The sequence below is a fragment of the Triturus cristatus genome, chromosome 5_1, assembly GCF_964204655.1.
Source record: "Triturus cristatus chromosome 5_1, aTriCri1.1, whole genome shotgun sequence".
Classification (NCBI taxonomy): Eukaryota; Metazoa; Chordata; class Amphibia; order Caudata; family Salamandridae; genus Triturus; species Triturus cristatus.
In genome coordinates this window covers 696,528,397-696,551,120 of record NC_140587.1, presented here as the reverse complement: position 1 = coordinate 696,551,120, position 22,724 = coordinate 696,528,397, and the positions used below count along the sequence as shown (strand labels likewise).

The window sequence follows — 22,724 nt, the reverse complement described above, 5'->3', positions numbered from 1 at the left end:
AAAAGAAATCAGTGGACCTCACTGGATTTTGTATCATAATAAATTGTGGGGAAAATAGATCTGAGTACCATAATCCCCCTGATTTATATTTTTCTTCAAAATGTCTTTATCTACTATTATGTTTGACTGACAAGCAAGCTACTCTTTCTTTTTGGCATCTGTGTTGAGGATTGGAGGACCACTTTTCAGATTAATATTTTTGACAGGAAGAAGTCCTGTACATTTTTTTAATCTTTGTTTTGGTCGTATGACCTGATGGCGCCATTAAGACCATCCTTTAGGCTTTCGCCTTAATGTCCATCGAAGATTGTGATTTCTGAAGAGCACAATGTTTGTGCGGATAGTTTGTCTTGTGGTCTTGAGGCAGGGGATCGAAATGCTTGCAGAATGCTCTTTCCAAAGAATTCAAGTGCCAGGCAGGAGACCATGTTGAAGGGCAAAATGTGGAAGTCTGATGATGACATGGTGGCAGCTCCCAACGTGGTGAATGTTGACATTGAAGACTAATGACTCAAATGTGAGATTCTAGCAGCAAAGAAAATAGTCCCCTACAGGAGCCTGTCCATCTCAACAAAACACTAGTCCCATAACTCTACTTCATCTTGTGTGAAATCTTCAGCCATACGTTGTATGCCGCTTGTCTCAAAATTGGATCATACCATACACACCTGACCTCCACCTCAAATGTGAAGGTCAAGTGATCCCATCGACTTTTAGAAACTTTGGTGCACAAGAGTTAGGTGCTGTCTGGTTAGGCATCATAATACTGGTTGACATTGTTTGCATTACTGTTTAAATCATCAGAATCGGGGAATGCGGTCCTGGTGCCAACATAGCATGTGAATCTCTAACATCTGATAGGAAAACCAGTGCTTCAGGTGAGTAGAACAAGTTACTTACCTTCGGTAACAATGTATCTGTAAGAAACATTAGTCAGTTAGATTCCTCACCTAAAAATATCCCCAGGCGTTAGGCTGGATCCGGAAAGATTTTCCGTCAGCAATACCCCTTGCGCGTCGCTCGACGTCGTCTGCGGCTCCGCATCCGTCGTCGGTGTAGTGCGCCGGAATGACGTCGGAGTACTTAGACGCCGCCCTCGCGCGCTGACGTTAGTTCTTGTACATAGCTTTCGGCGCCAGGAACGCAGAGCCATGCAAGAGACCGACACTTGTGCCAAAAAATTCTAGGGCCCTGAAAGGGATTACCTCAACCCTAGATATCGGTTCGCAGAACGGGGAGGATGGGTGGGTCGGTGAGGAATCTAACTAACTAATGTTTCTTACAGATACATCGTTACCGAAGGTAAGTAACTTGTTCATCTGAAAGAAACACGTTAGTTAGATTCCTCACCTTAGAATAGATACCCCAGCAATACCAACCCCGGTGGTAGGTCTGCGAACCAAGATCACACCAGAAAGTCCTGGAGAACAGAACGGCCAAAGTAGCAGTCTCTCCGGACTTGGCTGTCCAGGCAATAATGCTTGGCAAACGTGTGCAGCGAGGTCCACGTTGCTGCCTGACAGATGTCCTGCAAGGGGACTCCCTGACCCAAGGCAGTCGTCGCCGCCTTGGCCAGAGTGGAATGGGCCCTCAACCCAACAGGAGGTTCCTTTTTAGCTAAGGAGTAAAAAGCTTTGATGCACAAAACGACCCACCGAGAGATGGTCTGCTTGTGCACCGCCCGACCCTTCTTAGCGCCCACGTAGCCAACGAAGAGTTGGTCGTCCACCCGGAACTGTTTTGTGCGGTCCAGATAAAAGGAGAGCGCACGTTTTGGGTCCAGACGGTGGAGCAGCTCTTCCTCTTTCGAGGGATGCGGAGGCGGAAAGAAGGTGGGCGGCCTAACAGACTGCCCGATGTGAAAGGCAGTCACAACCTTAGGAAGGATGAATAGAAAGGAAAGGAGGCTTAGAAGAGAGAGTCTGGAGCTCACTCATCCTTCTAGCAGAAGTGATGGCTACCATGAAAGCAGTCTTAAGCGTCAAGAGACGAAGAGGACAATTATGAAGTGGCTCAAAGGGAGCGCACATCAGATATGTCAAAACAAGATTCAAATCCCACTGAGGCATTACGAAAGGGACAGGAGGGAATATGTGAGTAATGCCCTTAAGGAACCGAGAAACAACAGGGGATTTGAAGAGAGAAGGCTGATCAGGAAGCCGAAGGAAGGCAGAGATAGCAGAAAGATAACCTTTAAGAGTGCCCAGAGCAGAGCCCTGCTGGGCCAAAGATAGAAGGAAGAGGAGAACCTCAGAAAGAGGGGCAGAAAGGGGATCCACAGCCTTTGCTGTGCACCATGCCACAAATTTGTTCCACCTACAGGCGTATACCGTTTTAGTGGAGGGACGCCTGGCTGTCAGAATCACATCGCAGACTTCAGGAGGCAAGTCAAATGGCATCAACTGTCGCCGCTCAATCTCCACGCATGAAGGTGGAGACTGGACAGGTTTGGGTGGAGGACCGTCCCCTGCTGCTGCAACAGAAGGTCCTCCTGAAGAGGCAGTTGTTTCGGGGGATCGATTGACAGACTGAGTAGCTCTGGATACCAGTACCTTCGTGCCCAATCTGGAGCCACCAAGATGACTTTGGCCCGGTCGCGCCTGATCTTCTTCAGCACTCTGGGCTGAAGTGGTATAGGCGGAAAGGCGTACAACAGACCGCAACTCCACTCGTGACGAAAAGCGTCCCCGAGAAAGTGCCGCCTTGGAAACTCTAACGCGCAGAACTGCTGACATTGCGCGTTCTCTTCGGTGGCGAATAGATCTAACCAAGGCTCTCCCCACTGCAGAAAGAGGCCTTGCGCCACGTCCGAGTTGAGACGCCATTCGTGATCCATCATGCACCGGCGGCTGAGTTCAACTGCTCTGGCGTTCAGAGAGCCCGCCAGATGTTGAACCACCAGGGTGATGCCCTGATGTTCCAGTCATGTCCAGAGGCGCAGAGCCTCCTGACAAAGGGTCCACGACCCCACCCCGCCCTGTTTGTTGCAATACCACATGGCGGTGGTGTTGTCCGTGAACACCTGCACCACACTTCCCCGGACAACGGGAAGGAATGCCTTCAGTGCAAGTCGGATCGCTCTCAGCTCCAAAAGGTTGATATGGAGCCGAGAATCCGCCGGAGACCAGAGTCCTCTGATCTCCGCCTCCCCCATGTGGCCGCCCCATCCCAGGAGGGACGCATCCGTCACCACTACGTGCTCCGGGTGGGGTAGGGATCTGCCGCTGACCCAATCGCGGTTCGTGAGCCACCACTGCAACTGTTTTGCAGTGCCCTCCGAGATCAAGACATGGTCGGACAGGTTGCCCCGATGCCGGGCCCACTGAAACTTCAGGGCCTACTGCAGAGCCTGCATTCGCCACCTGGCGTGATGCACTAACAGGATGCAGGAGGCCATCTGACCCAGAAGATGCAGCACCAACCTGACCGAAACCCGGGATAGAGGCTGAAAGATGGGAATCAGAGCCTGAATATCCCGGACCCGCTGCTCCGGAGGATAAGCCCGGAACTGCGCCGAGTCCAGAACCACCCCGATGAAAAGGAGCTTCTGGGAGGGACTCAGATGCGACTTCGGCACATTGATGGAGAACCACAGCAAATGCAGGAGGTCGGCCGTAGTCTGGAGGTGGGAGACAACCTGCTGGGGCGAGGCCACCTTCAACAGCCAGTCGTCGAGATAGGGGAAGACTGGAACCCCTGATCTGCGCAGATGAGCTGCGACCACCGCCATCACTTTTGTGAACACTTGAGTGGCACTGGTGAGGCCGAAAGGGAGCACTGAACTGGAAATGCTCCTGACCCACCGTGAACCGCAGGTAACGCCGGAGGGCCGGCAGGACGGGAATGTGAAAATAAGCATCCTGCAAGTCCAACGCTACCATCCAGTCTCCAGGGTCGAGGGCAGCCAGAACCTCATCTTGAACCTCTCCTTCCGGAGGAAGGCGTTGACGCTCCTGAGGTCCAAGATAGGGCGTAGGCCCCCTTTGCCCTTCTTGGGAACCAGAAAGTAGTGGGAATAGCAACCACAACCTACTTCTGGACCAGGAACGCGCTTGACGGCCCCCTTGGCCAAGAGGGCTGCAACTACCTCCCGTAGAAGATTCAAGTGATCCCCCGACATGCGGTGGCACGGCTGGAGGGGTCGTCTCGAAGGGGAGGGAGTAGCCCCTTCGAACGATTTGCAGCACCCACCTGTCCGACGTGATGGAACGCCAGTGGAGCAGGTGATGGCGAACTCTGCCTCCCAATGGCGTGGAATGGGCCTGAAAGCACGGACTAGGAGGGCTTTGAGGCGGATGCTGCCGGGGTGGATGTGGACTGACCGGCACGTTGACCCCCGGTACCGCCTCGGCGGAATCCACGTCCGCGACCGCGTGCAGGTTGGATCTGCAGCCGGTGGCTAGGCGAACGTGAGGGGGCGCCCCTTCCTTGGCCACGAAAGGGACGAAAGGCGGAAGTTTGCGGTCGCGGCCCCGAGAGGCCCAAGGACTTGGCCATAGCCTGGGAGTCCTTGAAGCGCACCAGCACACTATCCGCCTTCTCGCCAAGAAGGCGAGTGCCATCAAAGAGCATATCCATGAGGGTGCTCTGGACATCCCCTGAGAAAGACGTGGGCCGCAGCCAGGCTTGGCGGCGGAGCGCCACCGTGGTTGACATCGCCCTACCCAGCGAGTCCGTAGTGTCTAGTTCACATCGAATAGCATGTCGTGCTGCATCCCGCCCGTCGACAAGAGCCTGGGCGAGCTGCGTCCGGGGCTCCTCCAGACACTGGGGCAGCACGTCCTCCACCGTATCCCACAGAGAGTGGGAATAACGGTCCAAGAGGCAAGCGGTGTTCAAGGACCGCAGTCCCAAACTAAGGGAAGAGAAGAGCTTCTTACCGAACTGCTCTAGCCTCTTGGATTCCCGATCCGGGGGAGCGGACAGGAAGGAGGATTGGGAAGTAGAGGCCTGGATAACCAGGCTCTCGGGCGTGAGGTGTTGGGACAGAAAACTGGGGTCACCCGGAGCAGGGTGGTGGCGCCGGGCCACGTTCCGATCCACAGGTGGTACTGTGGAGGGCTTGGACCAGGTGCCCTTCAGAAGGTCCACTAGTGCCTCATTGAACTGCAGCAGAGGCTCCGAGGAGCTTGCTGACGGTTGAAGCACTTCAGTGAGGAGGTTAGTCCTCACGGCCACAGCAGGCAGCTCCAGCCCAAGGGCTTTGGCCGCCTTGCGCAGCACCACTGAAAATGCAGCACCTTCCTCCGAAGCCACAGTCGGAGGAGAGATGAAACCAGTGTCCGGGGAGGTGTCCAGACCACTGGCATCCCCCAGCTCATCTGCCCAGTCCTGAGATAAGTTGGCCTGCATGGCCAGAGGGTCCTCAGACCCCTCCCAGACGCCCCTGTCATCCGATTCCTGATTAACAGGGGGAATAATCGGAGCCGGACGGTAGATGAAATTGTCATCCATCGGCGCCGGACGGCGCCGGGCCTGGACCAGGGCTGAACCGGGGAACTGCGTCGTCCGGAGACTGCGCCGGATGTGGAACCGGTGTCGGCGCCGGCGGAGGAGGCGTTGTGAGGTCGACCGGCACTGACCGAGATCCAGGCCTGGATCCCACGGGGACTTGCGGCGTCGGGACCGAAGTAGACGACGGCGCCGGAGCCGCCGATTCGCTAGGTCGCCCAGTCGAGCCCGCGGGGCCCGAAGGCGCGCCAGCAGGCGTCGACGGCGGAGCCAGGCCCCTCATGGCCGAGAGGAAGGCACTGATCTCCGCCAGAGTCGCGTCAGTCCCAGGGACCGGTGGGTATGGGGACGGACGCGGCTCCTGCGGCTCCGACGGAGCCGTGTGGGTGGTGCCACCTGGACCCTCGACCGAGTTGCGCGACCGGCGAAGGGAGTCCGAAGAGCGATGTCGCCTCTTGGACTTCTTAGCATGCTTCGATTTACCCGAAGACTTCGACCCCGACGAGCAGTGGTGGTGGCTGCGGCTCCACGACTGGCACTTCGACCTCCTCCTGGACCGGGACCGTTAACGGCGCAGAGCAGAGTGTCGGTGCTCGAGAAGCTTACGGGACCGCTCCCGCCTAGCCTTCGAGGTCAAGGCCTGGCAGTCGATGCACGACTCCGCATCGTGGTCGGCCCCCAGGCAGTAAAGGCACCGGTGGTGGTGGTCCATCACCGACATCAGTCGATGACAGGAGTCACAGACTTTAAACCCGGGCATCCTACCGGCACCAGTTCGAATCGAGTAGACAAAAGAGTCCAAAAAGTTTTAGTCAAAAAGTGACTAAAGGGGTAAGCTCTTCCCGGATCGGCGCTGTGTGGCACGGAAAAAAGAAGAACTGACGTCAGCGCGCGAGGGCGGCGTCTAAGTACGCTGACGGCGTCATTCCGGCGCATGACGCCGACGACGGACGCCGAGCCGCAGACGACGCATAGCGATGCGCAAGGGGTATTGCTGATGAAAAATCTTTCCGGATCCAGCCTGACGCCTGGGGATATTCTAAGGTGAGGAATCTAACTAACGTGTTTCTTTCAGATACATATTTTCAGTTACATAGATTATAGATCTCTCATATGCTCCATAGTATTATTGTGTGTTACAGCTATGAGGATTTTTACAGAACAATATGGTTACAATCACTGGGTGCGAAGCTCTTCATATATTTAGTGAGTAGTAGTAATCGTATTGGAAATATTTTTTTAATAAAAAGTGTCCAAACATGATTTTCGTCAACAAAGGCCTTCTTAAATCTCTGGGATGGGATTCCTTATTGGCGCAGACAATAATTAAAAATAATAACTTTATATGTAGCGCCTCAAATCACACCTGTTTGCCGCCCTTATATACTGTATGTAAATAAGAGGTGTTTCAATTACCCAATTTAATGGTATTCCATATGATTGACCTTCGAGAAGCCTTAGTACGCGTTGCCAGGTCTTGAACTCCTGACCTGCCAGTCAGTGTAGACGTCAGCAGTTGAGTGTTAACTCTTGCTGGCTTGACTTTTATACCCAGCCTGACAGGAGGTCTCTGGAGGTTAAAGTTCTATCATATTGAGGGTGCATGGACCGATTGCAAATTAGATTTGATTCAGCCCCTTAACCAGCTCAACGCCTTACCTGGTAATGAACTATTCAGAGATGAAAATAGCAAGAAGGCTCCAAAGTCTACCTGATGGGAGCTTTGGCTGTACAAGACCAGAGTCATCAATGTACAGTTGAAAAAAGGGAAATGTTTGGAAGGGGCATGTCAGAGAGTAGACACTATGAGCAGGGCCATTAGAATTCTGCAATTTTGCATCCGTGGCACTCTCTGCATACCTATGAATTTGCTCCATAATCCTTCATCTGTTCCATAATCTGCATATTTTAACAACAAAAAATATTTCTAGCTCAGACAAAAAGTTACTAAGAATGCAGCAACACGTGTTGCTGTGCACTGGAAGGCCCTTTCAAAGTTTTACTGTTCATCTTTCTGTTGCTTCTAAGAAATAATAATAATGTGATTTAAAGAGCGCATGGCTACTTCTTGCAGTGTGTCCCAGTGCCTGGGTGATGACACAGTAGACGAAGGGTGACCTAGTCTGATGGAAAAGCTCACTCTAGTCAAAAAGCCAGCTCTTCAACTTCTTTCTGAATAGGGGTTCGAACGAGGCTTGCCAAATTTCCACAGGCAGGGTATTCCAGGCTTTAGGAGCTAGGAGACCAAAAGAACAGCCTCCTGCTGTGGCCCTTTTGAATTTCGGGATGATGGCCTGTAGCTACAGCTGATCTCGGGTTTCTAGTGGGCACATAGAGTTTTTACCATCAGCTGAGGGTAGTGAGGACCTTGGGATGGAAGGGTTTAAAGCAATAACAGAGTGCTTTAAAAAAGACTATGTCTTATCGGAAGCCAATACAGTTTCCGCAGCGCGGGTCTCGTAGAGGCCCACCTAGGGAGCTTCGATAGTACCCAAGCCGCCGCTTTCTGGACCCATTGTAGTCTGCCCAGACAGGCTTGGGACAAACCCATATATAGTATGTTACAATAGTCCAGCCAGGATATCACCAGTGCCTTATCACAGTTTTCTGGGCGGCCTCTGGTAGGAGATGGAAATCTTTCCTCAGCCATCTCAGTATCCTGAAGCACTTCCCTGCGAGGACGGTGATCTGAGCATCAAAAGATAGTTAAGCATCAAACCAGAAGCTTGGCTTTTATCCTCGGCATTAGTTGTGGATAGAGGACCTAGGTCATCGGGGCACCAGGCATTATTGCTGCATTAGGATGCCAGGCTGATGCTAATGAAGTTGAACCTTTGGCCAGATAGTGTTAACAAGTGTAAAAATGCCAAAATCAGGAGGCAATACCATCACATAATGTGCCGCATTATGAAGCATAATTCGCCTTTTCTTGCGGCATAATTTATTAAACCCTGCAGCATAATGTGGTGCTTCGCTGCCGCAGACTTCCAGTAGCCCTGACTGTAAGTCACATTATTTTTACAAAATCACTGGCTCAGCACATTTCGTCTGAGTTTGAGCCGTGCTGTATTCAGCAGTCCTGGTCTTTGGTACTCTGAGTTGGTTCTGCATGTACAAGAAATCTGCTGGGTAGCAAATGGCTTCGTGAATTAGTAATGAGTCAGTCATTTTAAGAGCAGAGTAACAGGATACCTAAAGGAACACCAGCCTGCATTGTTTACCTGTCACAGCAGAAGAACTACTTAGCCCTAGCGCTCCTGAGCGCATGCGCATAAAACCACAAGAATGTTTCTGCCTGGGGCAAATCTAACTAAGCTGGCCTTCTTCAGTCAAGAGCAGACCTCGGTGTGGGGTCAGACCCAGCTCTGCAGCCCCTTTTCACCCGAAAGTGCTTAACCTAGAAATAGATGCAACTGTAGAGTGCCTCTTTATCAAAGGGAGATGCAAAGTTTAAGGACATAACAGAACAAGGGTTAGCTAAAAAAAATAATGTATTATTTATTAGGGTGTTTGAAATTCGCGTAGTTTGCCTTTGAGTAATTATACCCAATTTCAGGGGAATTGTGCATAATAAGCGCAAAAAAAAGAGCAAATCTGACATTTAGTGCTATTTTTACTGATAAATGCATCTCGCATCAAAAATAGCATGAAGAACACTAGTGCTGGGAATGCTCTTGTTGCTGGTTTTGTTCCCGTTCTCCTGTGCTATAATTGTGCTGTGAACAGCATCTTAATTCCACAATGTGTAATAATTCCTGGAATTTCTCATAACAGGAGCAATGCAAACACAATGAAATTCCCCGAATTATTCCTGTGCAATTTACATTTCACACAGTCCTACTGTATATCAAGGTGTTGTCTATTGCTAGTATATTTGCAACCAGCCAGCATTCCGTTATCTCTTCGAGGTAAAGCAGCTCTGCATAGAGGTGCTGATGCTGCCCTATTGAATGCATAGCTCCCTATGGAGGGGTTCCACTGCCCTCCAAGGTAAAGTAGGATGCTCCAGGATGGTACAGATTGATAGCGGCCCTCAGGGAAGAGCCTCTGCTTTCCCATTCTAAGGATCCTTTGCAGCAGAGAAGTGCGTGTACTCTCCCTTAGAAAGTGCCAGACAGTACTAAGAAACCCCTTTAATGTCCCATGAAGTAGCAAATGTTGGGGCTGTGCCACTAAAGAACCAGTACTAAAGGGAATGCCCTGGCTTGTCCTAATAAATGTACTGCAGCGCTGCTAACAGATGCCGTGCTGTCTGATTGCAGAGTAGCGGCTCTGCTGAGGTTCCTGTGCTGCCCCATTAAAAGGAAGCTAGTGCGAGACTCATGGCTAGCTCGGAATATACACCCCGTAACACACATGCTCTAGTATCTCCTTAGGTTTCGTCCTCCTATACACGTCACTTGAATCTATACCTACTAGCTCTTCTATTTTCTTTATTTTATTCTGACCAAATCATTATACCTCATCCTGTAATTCTTATGGGTTTGTGAATATACTATATGTTATTCTGCCCTCATTTGTTACCTGGACTTTGTTCTATGTATTAGAACTTCCGGTCACAACTAGCCCGCCAGGGCCCTATGCATCAGGCCTGGGCTTCTCAAAATGTGGCCCACGTGTTATATTATTGTTCCTTTTTCACTGTTTATTTGTTTATGAAAAATGAACAATAAAAAAAAGAATCGAGCCACAATAATAACTTCTATCTGATTAGTGGCCTCGATGAGAAGTATTAGCCCTGTCCCTCACATGTGCGGGTGCTTTGCTGCAGGCTGCTGCGCTGCTCGGTTAAAGTGCTGCAGCCGTTCTTAGAAATTCAGGCCTAAAGCAGTGTAGCTGAGAGTAAAGTTAAAGCATATGGAGATCTCTGCAGGCACGTTAACCCACCAAGCTATATTTCACAAGTAGCCATCATCTCCTGGAAGTTGTAGGACCGGAGCAGTGTCAGTCAAACCCGAAGCATCCCGGATAATGAAAGATCGCAGTTTGGGGATTTTGTGGTCGGCCATCGCCTCTGAAAGGCCAACGCAGTTTGGATGATGTCACTTACCTATAATGTCACTTACCTATCAGAAGTGGGAACGGTGATGAGGATGCTAGAATGGGTGCTTATGATTGGACGTCCCGCAGAGCACTGCAAGCCTTTGACACTGCACCGCAGTTTGTATCATGAGCTGATCTGGAAGGCAAGAGGGGAGTTCTACCTTTGGTTCCGGAGTAGCATGCTACTCAGTGCAAAGCGCTTCGATACCTCGTCAGGGGTAGTAAGCGCTATAGTATGAAATTACAGTTGCAGTCTTCTGACAACTGGTGGTACTCTCCAGTGGGACAGGTATGGCATCCATAATAAGGCATGGTGGCACCATGCATTGACATACACTGCATCATTGGTCATGCTTCTATTGTGCCTTTAGAAGTGTAAACAAGCGTGCGTGCCTCGCGCAAGTAAGGGATGGGGGGGGAAGGAGTGCGGCCGAGAGCACGCAGCGTTTCCCTTGCGGGAGCGAGCGCGGTAATTGCTACCAGATGGCGCTGCTCGCTCCCGCAAAGAAGTCGCCAGACGTGCACGCATTGCCATTCAAAGCAATGCGTGCACGTTTTTGCCTGCAAAACCGGACCGATTTCTAAATGTCTCTTCCTACGCAACGCATGCACGCTGCATAGGCAAGACCTAAAAATGAAACCGCTTGGCCTGTACGAATGCTTTAGAGACGTCAAATTAAACCACAGTGCTGTGTGTTAAACCAACATAACATGACTTCAAATGCAGGGTCTTTATCCAGCTACAGGCATTCTGAAAAGGATTTCCGCAACCACTCATTTCACAAAGATGCGGAACATCTTGTAGACATTTCAATCTGAAGCATGAACAAGCACTGGCATAGCCAATAGGTCTCGCCTTTGGTACCTTATAAGTGTTTAGCCATGTAACACTTGATGTTGTTGCATAAAGGATATTGTGCTGGATAACTAAACACTTATAAGGTCCCAAAGGCAAGACCTATTGTCTGTGCCAATGCTTGTTTAACATTTAAATGTTTTTTGCTCATCACTCGGTGTATGAGGGTAGATTGGAGAATTCGTTTTTTGCCAAAACAGATTAACGCTGCTACATAGAATGCCACACAACTTGTCATTCAATCATTTTTCCAGACTTAACATGTAGGCGAATCAAAGCTGAATAACGGTAAGGTTTTAAATGGAACGTAATGCTGATATTTAGCCCACTCTTAATTACTTGGCATTTTAGCAGATAAGAGAACAGAGATGCAGAGAGATTTATCCCGCATCTCACAATTTGGTAAAGAAATTAATAAAAACCACATGCTCTTGGTGTTAAAATTGACAAGGTAACCATTAATACTTAATATGTTCTCTAAGGCTCAGAATTTTTTGAGACAGGAGCAGTAATTCAATTAATTATAAAATGCACTAGTAAGATTAGCAGAATTCTGGTTATGGGTTGTACTTTAACCTAATGGAATGGCTACTGGAATTATGCAGCAGGTGAGGACAAAATTATCCAGCAAGAACAGTCAAATTCTGTAGGATAAGGCAGCTCTTTTTGTGTTGGTATTATTTCATTATTTTGCAACTTTTACTCATCGTAACACTGTATGTGAAAAGATTTCACCTCAATAGTACCTGCTTAGTAACCTAATGGAGCAATTAGCAACTGAGAAATGACCTGTTAACTTTTGCGAAGGAATACGTTGCAACGTTTTAAGTAACTTTTGATCTGTTTGAACTAGAAACACTTTTTTTGTTAAAACCTGCAGTTTATGCATCATGTGATGGACTATGTGGTAGATGCAGCAAATCCACAGTTATGAGGAAAATGGTGCAGGCACAGAATCGCATAATTCTACTGGCCCGGCCTAATTGATTCTCTCTGTCACACAGGCACTCCTCCTTCCGCACTCTCTTTGCTCATCAATTCATACTTTCGAAGGCGTGGGTGTGTGTATAAAAACTTTAGAGGGATGGAGGGGCAGAACGTGTGTGCACATTGCTTTAATGGTTGAGATTATCTGCCTTTCGAACATTTAGTACCTAATATACCCAAGTACCGGGAAAGAGCTCCATATACTGGCACTATGTGGCAGCCGTCGCAGAGGGGCTACCTCAAGCACTGTACGAACACTTCTGGACCTGCTCTTACACTATTGTGATATTTGTGAGAGCTCTGAAGCAGACTTCAACTACGTGGACAAATAAATAAAATTACTTAGTAAAAGCAGTGCATCTGGTTACCAATACTACTTTATTCCTGGAGCATAGTTGCCGATTAGTGGAAATCCTTGCTGTTCTAAAGGAGGCAGAGACTCGGAGGGCATGGTACCAGGGTTGCATTCTATTTTCAGTCCAGTAATTAAGACATGAAATGTAACAGAGTTTTAGATTCCAGACGGGCGAAAAAAACACAAGGCTTCTACAATGGGTTTGACTCCTAAAAGGACGAATATAAGAATGACGTACATGTTCATGGCATACCTTTCACAAGATCCTTAAAGCCCTCCACAGAGAGCACTACCATGCTAGATGATTTAAGCTCCTTTTAACTGCCCTATGGCACGAACAGCGTTGGTAGGGTGGCCAATGTGATCTTGGCAGTATTAAAGTCTGTGACACCAAGGCTGCACAGACTTCACCTTTAATGTACAGCTATAGCCCAAACATATGAAAGTGACTAAAGAAACCAACTAGAGAAAACGCTTTGCTCACTTGTATACCTCTACCTGCAAATCATCCAGATTTTGCATAAAACCTGCATGATCAGTTGCCTCTTTACATAAAATGCCATTCTTAAAAAAACTATAATGTTAAACGATAAAAAGCTCTCTGTACTTCTAAATCTAATCCATTTTACCTGCTGTCTATAAAAAACTAGGACAGACCATCTTGGAATGAATATTTAATAAGTTGGTATGGCCTCGCACATCTTGAATTTGAATTAAGAAAGGTGGTATGTTAACTGGAGAACAAACATCTGAGCAGTGGGACAGATCATGTGCGTTTTTTACTGAAATGCCAACTGGTCTTCTCGACGCATAGAACCCTACAGATTTAAAGATGCAGCAGGCTACTTCTCGTTCCAGGAAAATGTATGCTTCAGGCAAGTGTCATGGACGCTAAAGCCAGTTTTGAGTACACGTTTTTCCACGGAACTGCTATGTTTACTAACGAGGAAAGGATATATTGCCCAGACTGAGTGAACACGAGCTAGAAGAAAAGTGACTACAAAACACTAGCCACATGGATAACTTATGCTCCTGACATTTTAGCTCCTGTTTGTTCAAACAAGGGTTATTTATAAGCATGTTCTAGCAACAGTACTTCTTGACGCATGCATCAACATTGTTTCAGCAGCACCCTCCGCCCCCCTTCAACAGGTGCTTAATCTACTGTATAATACGTATGAAAGGGAATCACACACGTTACACGTCAGCTATATCTATTAACAGAAATAAGGGAACCCGTCGGAAGAACACAGGCCACGAAAGTCATCACGATCATGATCGCTGTGAAAGCGAAAGTGATCGCGATGACGCAGAAAGGCGTTCATGAGTGCTGCTGGCTGGCCTAGCGCATGGCGGCTGCGCGCGTGCATGCTCACGTGCACGCAAGCGCTAGGCCAGCCAGCAGCACTTAAAAAGCTCACATACAAAATGTCTCTCCGAGCCAGCGCATGCGCTGGGCTCAGCGAGACCTAAAAAGGGCACCTTGAACGAGGGACTTATTTTGATGGTGGCTTCATTATTGATTGCTGAAGCCAGAAAAGCTGAAAGTGAGCCCGAGCTTGCTCAAAGTAAACGTGTATTCATTCACACTGGTTTCAATTATGGGGTTCTGGAGTAAGAACTCTGTTAACGTTATGGGTGCAGAATGTGGGCGGAATTGGGGAATGCTTATGATCTACTGCGTAATAATAAATCATTAAAGTGAGTTGAGGCAGTGTAACACTGAGCCGCATTCTTTCAGCCAGGTAATGTTATGTTCTGTAAACAGGCACTCAGTAACAGCACAGTTTGAGACAAACAACAAATACTTGGCAACAATCTCTGAAACAGTGACGGAAATAAATAATATTAAAATACTTTCGTCTGCCTGTCGCTGGAAGAAAGCGCAAGCTCTGTGACACGAGGCAAGAACACATCCAGGTAGATGACTGGTTTCATGTCTGCAAAAGGCACAGCAAAACTGAGTCTCTTTTCTGTATCCCAGGACACACATTTCTTCATCATCTCTTCAGAAGACGACGCTGGTACATTTGAGGGCAAAAAATAAATACATAATAAGTTTCTGCGGTCATCAAAGTACATTGCATGACACATTTTGTACAGGCAAAATTAAACGTGTGAAAAGCTGGCGTCTCTAGTAATGATGAAGTGTCCAATAAATAGAGATGAAGTTACTTGCCTTCTTTCCGATGGGTACACATCTTGCAGAATCTTTTCCTCAGGAGCCAGAGAGGACCGGGAATATTTTCTGTTGACTATCAATTATTACTGGCAGTTGCCACTGTGCTGTGTGACTTCGGTCGCAGATCCAAGAGACTCATTCACTGATGTCATGAATCTAATACGATTTGTGAGCATCAGTGACGTCACAAGTGTCCCTGACATCATGATTGTCATCGACATCAGTTTTATTAAAAACATTTCTGCAGTCTTGGGGGCCTAGCATATTATATGTAAAGAAAAGAACCAAAAGAAAATCTATATATACAACCAATCCCCTAAACTTAATCAGACAGGAGGTGGGAGGCTGATAACGAATCTGCAGTAAGATGCATATTCATTAGAAACCTAAGTTAGTAGCCCCTTCCAGGCGTCCGACTTTCCCCATCCTTCAAGTCATCATGCATCGTCCCCTCTCGCCAAACATTCAGGGGACACCAGTTTGCAGTGCATAAAGGCAGCAGTTTATTTAAAAACATGGCTCATACATCTCGCAACTTACTGGTTGGTCATTCGCCACCCATATTTGTTTTTATTACATATCACATTTATCACTGACTATTGTCCACTAGTTTTCCCTCAATTTCTGGCTGACAGCACTGCCCCTTCGCAATGGCCCTTTTGCAGGTTCTCTCAGGTTCTTAGCCGCTTCTAGGCTTACCCTGCTACCAACCTCGTGGGAGGCTGTCAAATCCAGCCTGGGATGCAAGAGCCGTTCCGCTTCCCTGGACCCTTGCTGGCCACTTGCCTGCTCCCCATGTCCCTGCTGTGAGGTATCACAAGGACACTGTCTGAGCAGCTCTTCTACCTAGCTTATTATTTTCTCTGGGTCCCCTTTTTGCTGCCTCTGGCTCACCCTCATTCACTGTCCTTACGGCAGCAATGACCGCATTCTCCTGGTGTGGGTTCCATGGCGATGGGGCAAGGTCAGATTGTGGCCAAGGTCGGTCACCTGCAGCCCTTTTGACCCTCCTGGCCGACCTGCCACAATCATAGGGTAGTTTCTAAATTTTTAAAGGACGCGTCCAATCATTGCGCGACCTTTTCCCGGGCTTTCGCCCCTGGCGCTTCCTGTGGTACACCCGCCGCTAGGGGTTCCCTGCGGGTCCTTATCTGGTCGGCTTCGCCTCCCCAGCCTGCGTCACAACCCCTCCTAGGTGTGTGAGTTCCTCTTGTCCTTCTAGGCCATCATGCATCAGCCCCTCATGCCAAATATTCAGCGGACAACAGTTTGTGGTGCATTAAGGCCGCAGTTTATTACAAAACATAATTCATACATCTCGCAACTTACTGGTTGGTCATTTTTGGGCCATGTTTGTTTATTACATATCACATTTATCACTCTGAATATTGCCCACTGGTTTTCACTCCATTTCTGTAGGACAGCACTACTCCTGCGCGATGGCTCTTTTGGCGGTATCTCAGGTTCTGCGGGTTCTAGGCTTACCCTGTTACCGACTTTGTGAGCGGTCGTCAGACCCAGCCCAGGCTGCAAGTGCTGTTTCGATTCCCTGGACCCTTGCTGGTCATTCGCCTGCTCCCCATATCTCTGCTGTGTGGCATCCCAAGGGCAATGCCTGAGCAGCTCTTCTATTCTGGCTGTCATTGTGTACTGTCACTTGCCCCCCGTGTCCCTGCCTTGAGGCATCCCAAGGACACTGTCTGAGCAGCTCTTCTACCTAGGTTATTGTCTTCTCTTGGTCCCCTTTTTTGCTGCCTCCGCCACGCTGCCAGCAATTTACCGATCAGTGGCAGCTCCCCCTTCCGCCCGTTCAGGAGAAACCCAGCTGCTCTAGGACCCCCACTATGTCAAGTAGGAACGTGTCCACGCCTACCCCGGTTTAGTGTACCCCATCTTCTAAGTGGTAACCTAGTGTCCTGAGGTTGGTCAACCCGTGCTGCACGAAACCCCAGCCGCTGGCACTACATATCTTTGCCATGGCGATATTGAATTTACCCCTTGACCTATGGACTTCCCTATGGTCGACTGCACCTCTCCATACCCTGCAGGCTATTATCACAGACCATATGATGTCTGCTGGGGGGGGGGGATCAACCTTGCCAGGACTGCGAGCCTGTCATTGCCCCTAGCAGCTCTCTCCTCCCGATGTATGCCAGGTCGTTTCGCCCAGGTGAATAACCACGGCGTACGGCACCTCTCCGATTTGCAGTGCTTTCTGTACCATGGGGAGCAACTGCTCCCATCTCAGGCCCGATCGCCCCAGCAACGTCACTGCCATGATCTGTAGCCATATACCCTTGAAGGATTTCCGTGCCACAGCCCACTGTCTTGTCTGCATGATGCAGGAACGTCCCAGGATCCACACTTTGCACCGGTCCCCCATTGGACCTGCTGGGATAGAGACATAGTTCAAATCCCAGCGGGGCGGATGTATCCCCTGATTGCGCCTGACATCCTCCGGCCCAGTTTCTTAATCTGCTCGGCGTTGAGCCCCAGGTGGGCCGCAGTGGTTGCCACCCCTATCTGAAACGAGTGCGACCCAAACTCCCTTGGGGTCAACCCAGCCCTCCCAGGGACTTCTTCATTACCGCTGTGATTTGAGAACGGCTGAGGTATGACCCATACCCATGTGAGAACAGTGGCCCAGCGGCGTGGGCTCCTTGTCTCAAACTCCTGCATGAGGCATACCAGGCTGCAGGCCCTGTTCTCTATGCAGCCCATCCTTGTGTTTCCCTCAGTCGTCTTCGTCCGTGTATGATCTTCTGAGGTGCACGATCATGTACCCATTCCCCATGCATATGTCCTCTGTGTACACACATGCTGTACCCGGGATCCCACTGGCTGTAGCCGCCAGCTCACTAATCCTGTAAGCCCAGAAGAAAGCCAAGGCAAATGCCATTCAGAACACCACCACCTCATGGTGTCCCGTACATATGCCTGGTAGTGTGTCCAGTACTGCTTTCAGAACCTCGTAGTCGATGGGTCTCCTCCTATCTGGTGCCCTGAGTTGCAGCCTCCCCCAGTCTTTCATTGCTGACCCACATTAAAATGACCCCGTCGGGTCCCTTCCCGTTGCCAATTTGGTGACATGAGCCACAGTGCTAAGGACTGTTTGTGCCCATGTCTTGTTTTTCTGTTCCTGAAAGCCCATTCTATGAAGGCAGCTACCTCTGTCTGGGTGACCCTGCCCAGGCTTGTTGTCCCAGTCACGCTTTCAAACACTTAACCGCACTTACGGTATATTATCGCAGTTTTGGGGGCCAATGCATTGTCCACCAGCAGTGCTATTCCGGGTCCATAAGGTTCCAGAGGTATCCCGGTACTGGAGTCCTTTTCTGCTCTGCATGCTGTGCCAGCTCCCTGAATTTGTCCCACTGAAAACAAGAGAGCGCATCAGCTTTTGCATTTGCTACCCCTGCAATGTGCCTGGCCCTCACCGCTATGTTCTCCTTCAGTTGCTATCCCACCAGCTGGAGCATTAGCATTACCACTGCTGGGCATTTTGTCGTCCCCAGGTTTATCGCCTGTATCACTGAGTGATTGTCTGACCACAGCGTGATCTGCCTGTTTGCCAGTATGTCTCCCCATATTATAAAGGCAACTATGATGGGAAAGAGCTCCAAGAGCGTGATGTTTGCCGTGATCCTTTTGGTGCGCCAACTGTCTGGCCTCTTGACCGCCACCATGCTTCTCCCAGTATTGCCCCAAAACAGTGGCCCCCGGCAGCATCTGTGAAGAGCTCCAATTGTATGGAAGATACCCAGGACTTCCTCCACGAGTGTGCCATTGAATTTGGCTATGAATGTGTCCCACTGTTTTAGCTACTGCTTAAACCCTTGTGCAAGTCACGCCCTGTGGTGCTTTTTTGTAATGTCCCTGGTCAACCATGCCATTCGCCTAACGAAAGTTGGCGTTCAGCTTCCCCACTAGCTGCGGCAGGTCCCCCAACGTCGTCTTCTTTTTTAGTAGCAATTGCCATATGATTGGTCTCAGATCCTTTACCTTGTCGCTAGGTAGCCTGCATATCCCCTCCACTGAGTCTAGTTCAATCCCAAGGAAGGACAGCCTGGTGACTGAGCCCTCAGTTTTTTCTGATGCTAGCGGAACTCCCAGCTCCTCTGCCAATTCCCCAAATCAGCATAGAAGGGCTGCACATTTCCCTGTGTCTGGTTTGTCAATGAACAGGAAGTCATCCAATAATGTGTGCCCCCCCCCCTCCCCCCAACTGGTGGCATGACCCCAGTTCCCATTCCAAGGCGCTGTTGTAAGTCTCAAAGTAGGCACACAAGATTACGCACCCCATTGGCAGGCATTTGTCATAATCATAAATCCCAGCAAGCGGTAGTTCTGCGGGAGTACTGGTAACAGGCAGAAAGCGGATTTTATATCTGTTTTGGCCAGCAGGGCTACCCTGCCTGCCCACTTGTTCAAATCCACCGCCTCGTCTAGGGTGGCGAATGTCACTGAACAGCTATCTTGTTTACCCCGGCATCATCTCCGGACCTTCAGGATGTTACGAAGGTCATCGCATCCGGTTTTTCCCCGATACCGGGTGCTCTTCAGACACCGTAACATCACAATCCTTACTCGTCCCTTCACAACCTACACTCCAGAAGACATGTATAACACTTTCCTGCCAAGGCAAATAGTATAAACCAAAGACTACAGACTTATGGAGACCTCCCATTCCTATCCCCCCTCCCCCACAAATTTCTTTCATCTGTATGAGAGTTTCCATACTTTTTTGTTCTGTGGCAAATTTCAGTTTCTGTATCGCATACTTATTATTGGTTATTGTATGGTTGTCAATTCCTTTTCTCTCAATAAAAAAAAAAACAGCTATCTTGTTTCAAACAGTCATTTACTGAATCTTCTTGGGGGTATGTCAGAAGGTGTATTAGGCGGTACTTCCCTGGCTACTTCTTTGGTACCACCCCCAATGGAGACACTATAAGGTTCTCCAATGGGGGACTGCTGGAGGGGCCTGCCTCTCTTCCCAGCTGGAACTCCTTCCCCACCTTCCGCCTGGCTACTTCTGAGTTGTCTCTTATGGATTTTAAATGTTTTGCTCTGTCGCGGGCTAAGGGGCATTTTAGGGTATTGGGAAGCCTTCTGTGACACCGCCTACCAGTAGTTGTCTCGCCTTTATCTTGGGGTATCTGTTCAAAAGCTGGATCAATCTCCTGACTTTGACTGGGGTGGGGGTTCTCCCTTCCGACTCCTGTCTCTCCCCCCCCCCCGCGTGCGCCGAGGGCGCCCCTGCCATACCCTGTCACTTACGGTGGCGCCCTCTGTTATCCACAGCTCCTTTTGCTTGCTTACAATGCAGCGCTCGATATGAGTTGTCTTAGTAGTTACAGTTGTGTTTAAGTCTGCAGGCATGCCCCATCTTACACTCGTCTTTGTCATACTTCCAGCAGGCTGCAGTGCGTCTTTTACCTGCCTTACCCTCAGGGGGCCTCTGGCTTTGGTGGCTTGCGCGATACCCTCGTGTTTACCCTTAAAAATGAGGGACGAAATTGTTTTTGGGCAAACCAGATCCCTTCCCTGGCAGCCACCATGTGAGTTGAGAAGCCATCTACTTCCTGGTGATCGCATTCTATGATTGGCCATGTCTGCATCTTATCCCTGAAGCCCTCGTTGTAGCAGAGTCCAGCTTCGCCTTGGCATTTCTGCTGCGCCCCGTGCACTCTGTTTATGTAAGAACAGGGCTATTGCACTCTGAGGAAATGTCTCTACAAACAAGCATGCCAGGGTTCTGAAGGCCTGTAGCCAGTTATCTATAGCCCTTCAAATTCTAGGTTTACTTCTACTTTTTCTGTTCTCCTCTTCCTTATCTTGCGTTGTCAGATCCAAACCTGCTTGGCGGACTTATAGCAAGGAAAATAGATCAATGTACTCCTTGCCCCGTTATGCAGATTGTGATGGGAGGATCCCCTGGAGACACGCGAATGTATTCGCTGGCAGGTTTGCCCGTGGCCCCCTCTCCTATTCCTGCTTTGGTCTGCCTTACCTCTGTGCCCCCTACCATGCTGCCTGTGGCACCCTGGTTGGTCCCTTTGTCCCCTTCCTTGCCTGCGGTGCCTTCCTGTCCAGTGCGCCTCTCCTTCCAAGGTGTCGACTAGCTCTGCCTTTTTTTCCCGGCTCCATGCCCCCCACCCCCAAAGCCTGTCCCTGCAGTGGGGTATACCCCGTCGACCTGTGTGCTCGGTCCTTCCCATGTTCACCAAGACAAATGCAGCCAGGCGAGGAGGTTGCTGGGGAAAGGGTATGAGGCCCCATGCCTCCCACTGAAACTCTCTTTCCCCTTGACCACCCCTTTGATATGCTTGCCAGGGGGCGAGGGCCCTTGTGCTGTGGAGTTTGTGACCCCATCTGAGTCTGATAGTTGGCAATGCTTCCTGCCACTTGGAGGCCTTTGCGATTGCTCCCGTCGCACTGTGCGTGACCATGCCCCTTCGCCCCGCCCTTGCTCCTCACCAGAATAAATGGCTGTGTTGCGATCTGCCCTCTGTGACCATTTGGGAGCCGTTGTCTGGGCCCCAGGCTCCCTGTCTGAATCCTGTCTGCAGCGCCCCTCCCTATCGCTGTTGTCTTCCTCTTTCATCGACAACGGTGTCCTGTTGCGTCGGGCCTGCCCTCCTTTAGCCAGTCTTGCCTTGCCCCTGCTGTCCGTTGCAGAAGGCTGCTGCCCTTTCTTGCCAGCTCCCTTGGCGCCCACCGTGGCGGGGGCCACGTTTTGGTTGCATGCCCCTTCCCATTGGGCCCTAGGGAGTCTTTCTTTTCATCTGCAGCTTGCATGGCTCTTTGCTGGTCTGCCTCCCAGGCCCATGTGGATTTGTTTGTCCACCCATGCTTTTCCTCTCCCGTCAACCAAAGCTCTTGCCTTCTCCAGACGGGCTTCCAAGTCACTGTCCAGCTCGGGCTGGACTCTCACCGAGGCATGCTCTGCCTCCGCCTGGCCAGCTCTGCTCCTACCTCACCGGCCACTTCTTCCTGGAAGCGCGCCGGCCTTTTTCTCTGTCTGCCCGTCTCGCTGCTTCTTCCTGCTATTTGTCTCTTCTCGGTTGCGCTCCGGCCCGCCTCGATCCCTAGGGCGTTGGCGCTCACAGCTCACGCTGCAGCCTACTGGATTCAAGCTAATCTGTAGCTCCAAGGTGCATGCCCTATCGTTGCAGCCTTGCTCCCTTGAGCCTTGGCACTGCTGCCGCTGACTGTGTTCTTGCCCAACTTGTCTCGGTGTACGTTTGGGCTGCCGCAATCCCGAGGAGCGCGCTCCTTCGAGGCCGTCTCGCTCCATTGGCCTAGGCGCTGTTGCCGCTAACCATGCTCCTGCTCCGCTACATGGTGAGTACCGACTCAGGCCGCAACGCAGTCTTGAAGTGCGTGCTCCATCACGCTGTTCTCTCCGGCGATTACTTGGGCCCGCTGCTGTCCATGTTCCGACTGCACTGTCGGTATGCCGCCGCCACCCCCCACTGCTTCGTCTACTGAGAGCGGTGTCCTCTCGAGCGTCCCTGCTGCCACGTTCCGATGGTCCTTCCTGTGACGTTCTTCCCCTGGCGACAATCCACCAACATTCCACAGCGATGAGGCGAGGTCCAATTGTGGCCAAGGTCGGTCCCTGCCACCATTTTTTACCCTCCTGGCCGCCTTGCTTCAATCATTAGGTGGTTTGTGTACATTTTTAAAGGACGAGCCCAATCTTAGCGCAAACTTTTTGCTGCCTTTTGCCCCTGGCGCATCCAGTGGTCCAGCTGCCCTTAGGTTTTCCCTGCGGGCCCCTATCTGGTAGGCTTCGCCTCCCCGGCCTACGTCACAACTTGTCCTTTAAATGGCTATTCCTTGCA

At 50.2% G+C, this 22,724-nt stretch overlaps 1 protein-coding gene across 3 annotated transcripts in view; it reads right to left on the bottom strand.

Moving 5' to 3' along the window:
• PRKDC (protein kinase, DNA-activated, catalytic subunit) overlaps positions 1-22,724 on the bottom strand; it is a 2,754,228-nt gene that overhangs the window by 2,305,405 nt on the left and 426,099 nt on the right. For all 3 annotated transcript variants that reach the window (XM_085605657.1, XM_085605658.1, XM_085605659.1), the window contains one exon: positions 14,550-14,713. In XM_085605657.1, coding sequence (XP_085461783.1) covers positions 14,550-14,713 — 164 coding nt within the window. The remainder of the gene's footprint in view (positions 1-14,549; positions 14,714-22,724) is intronic.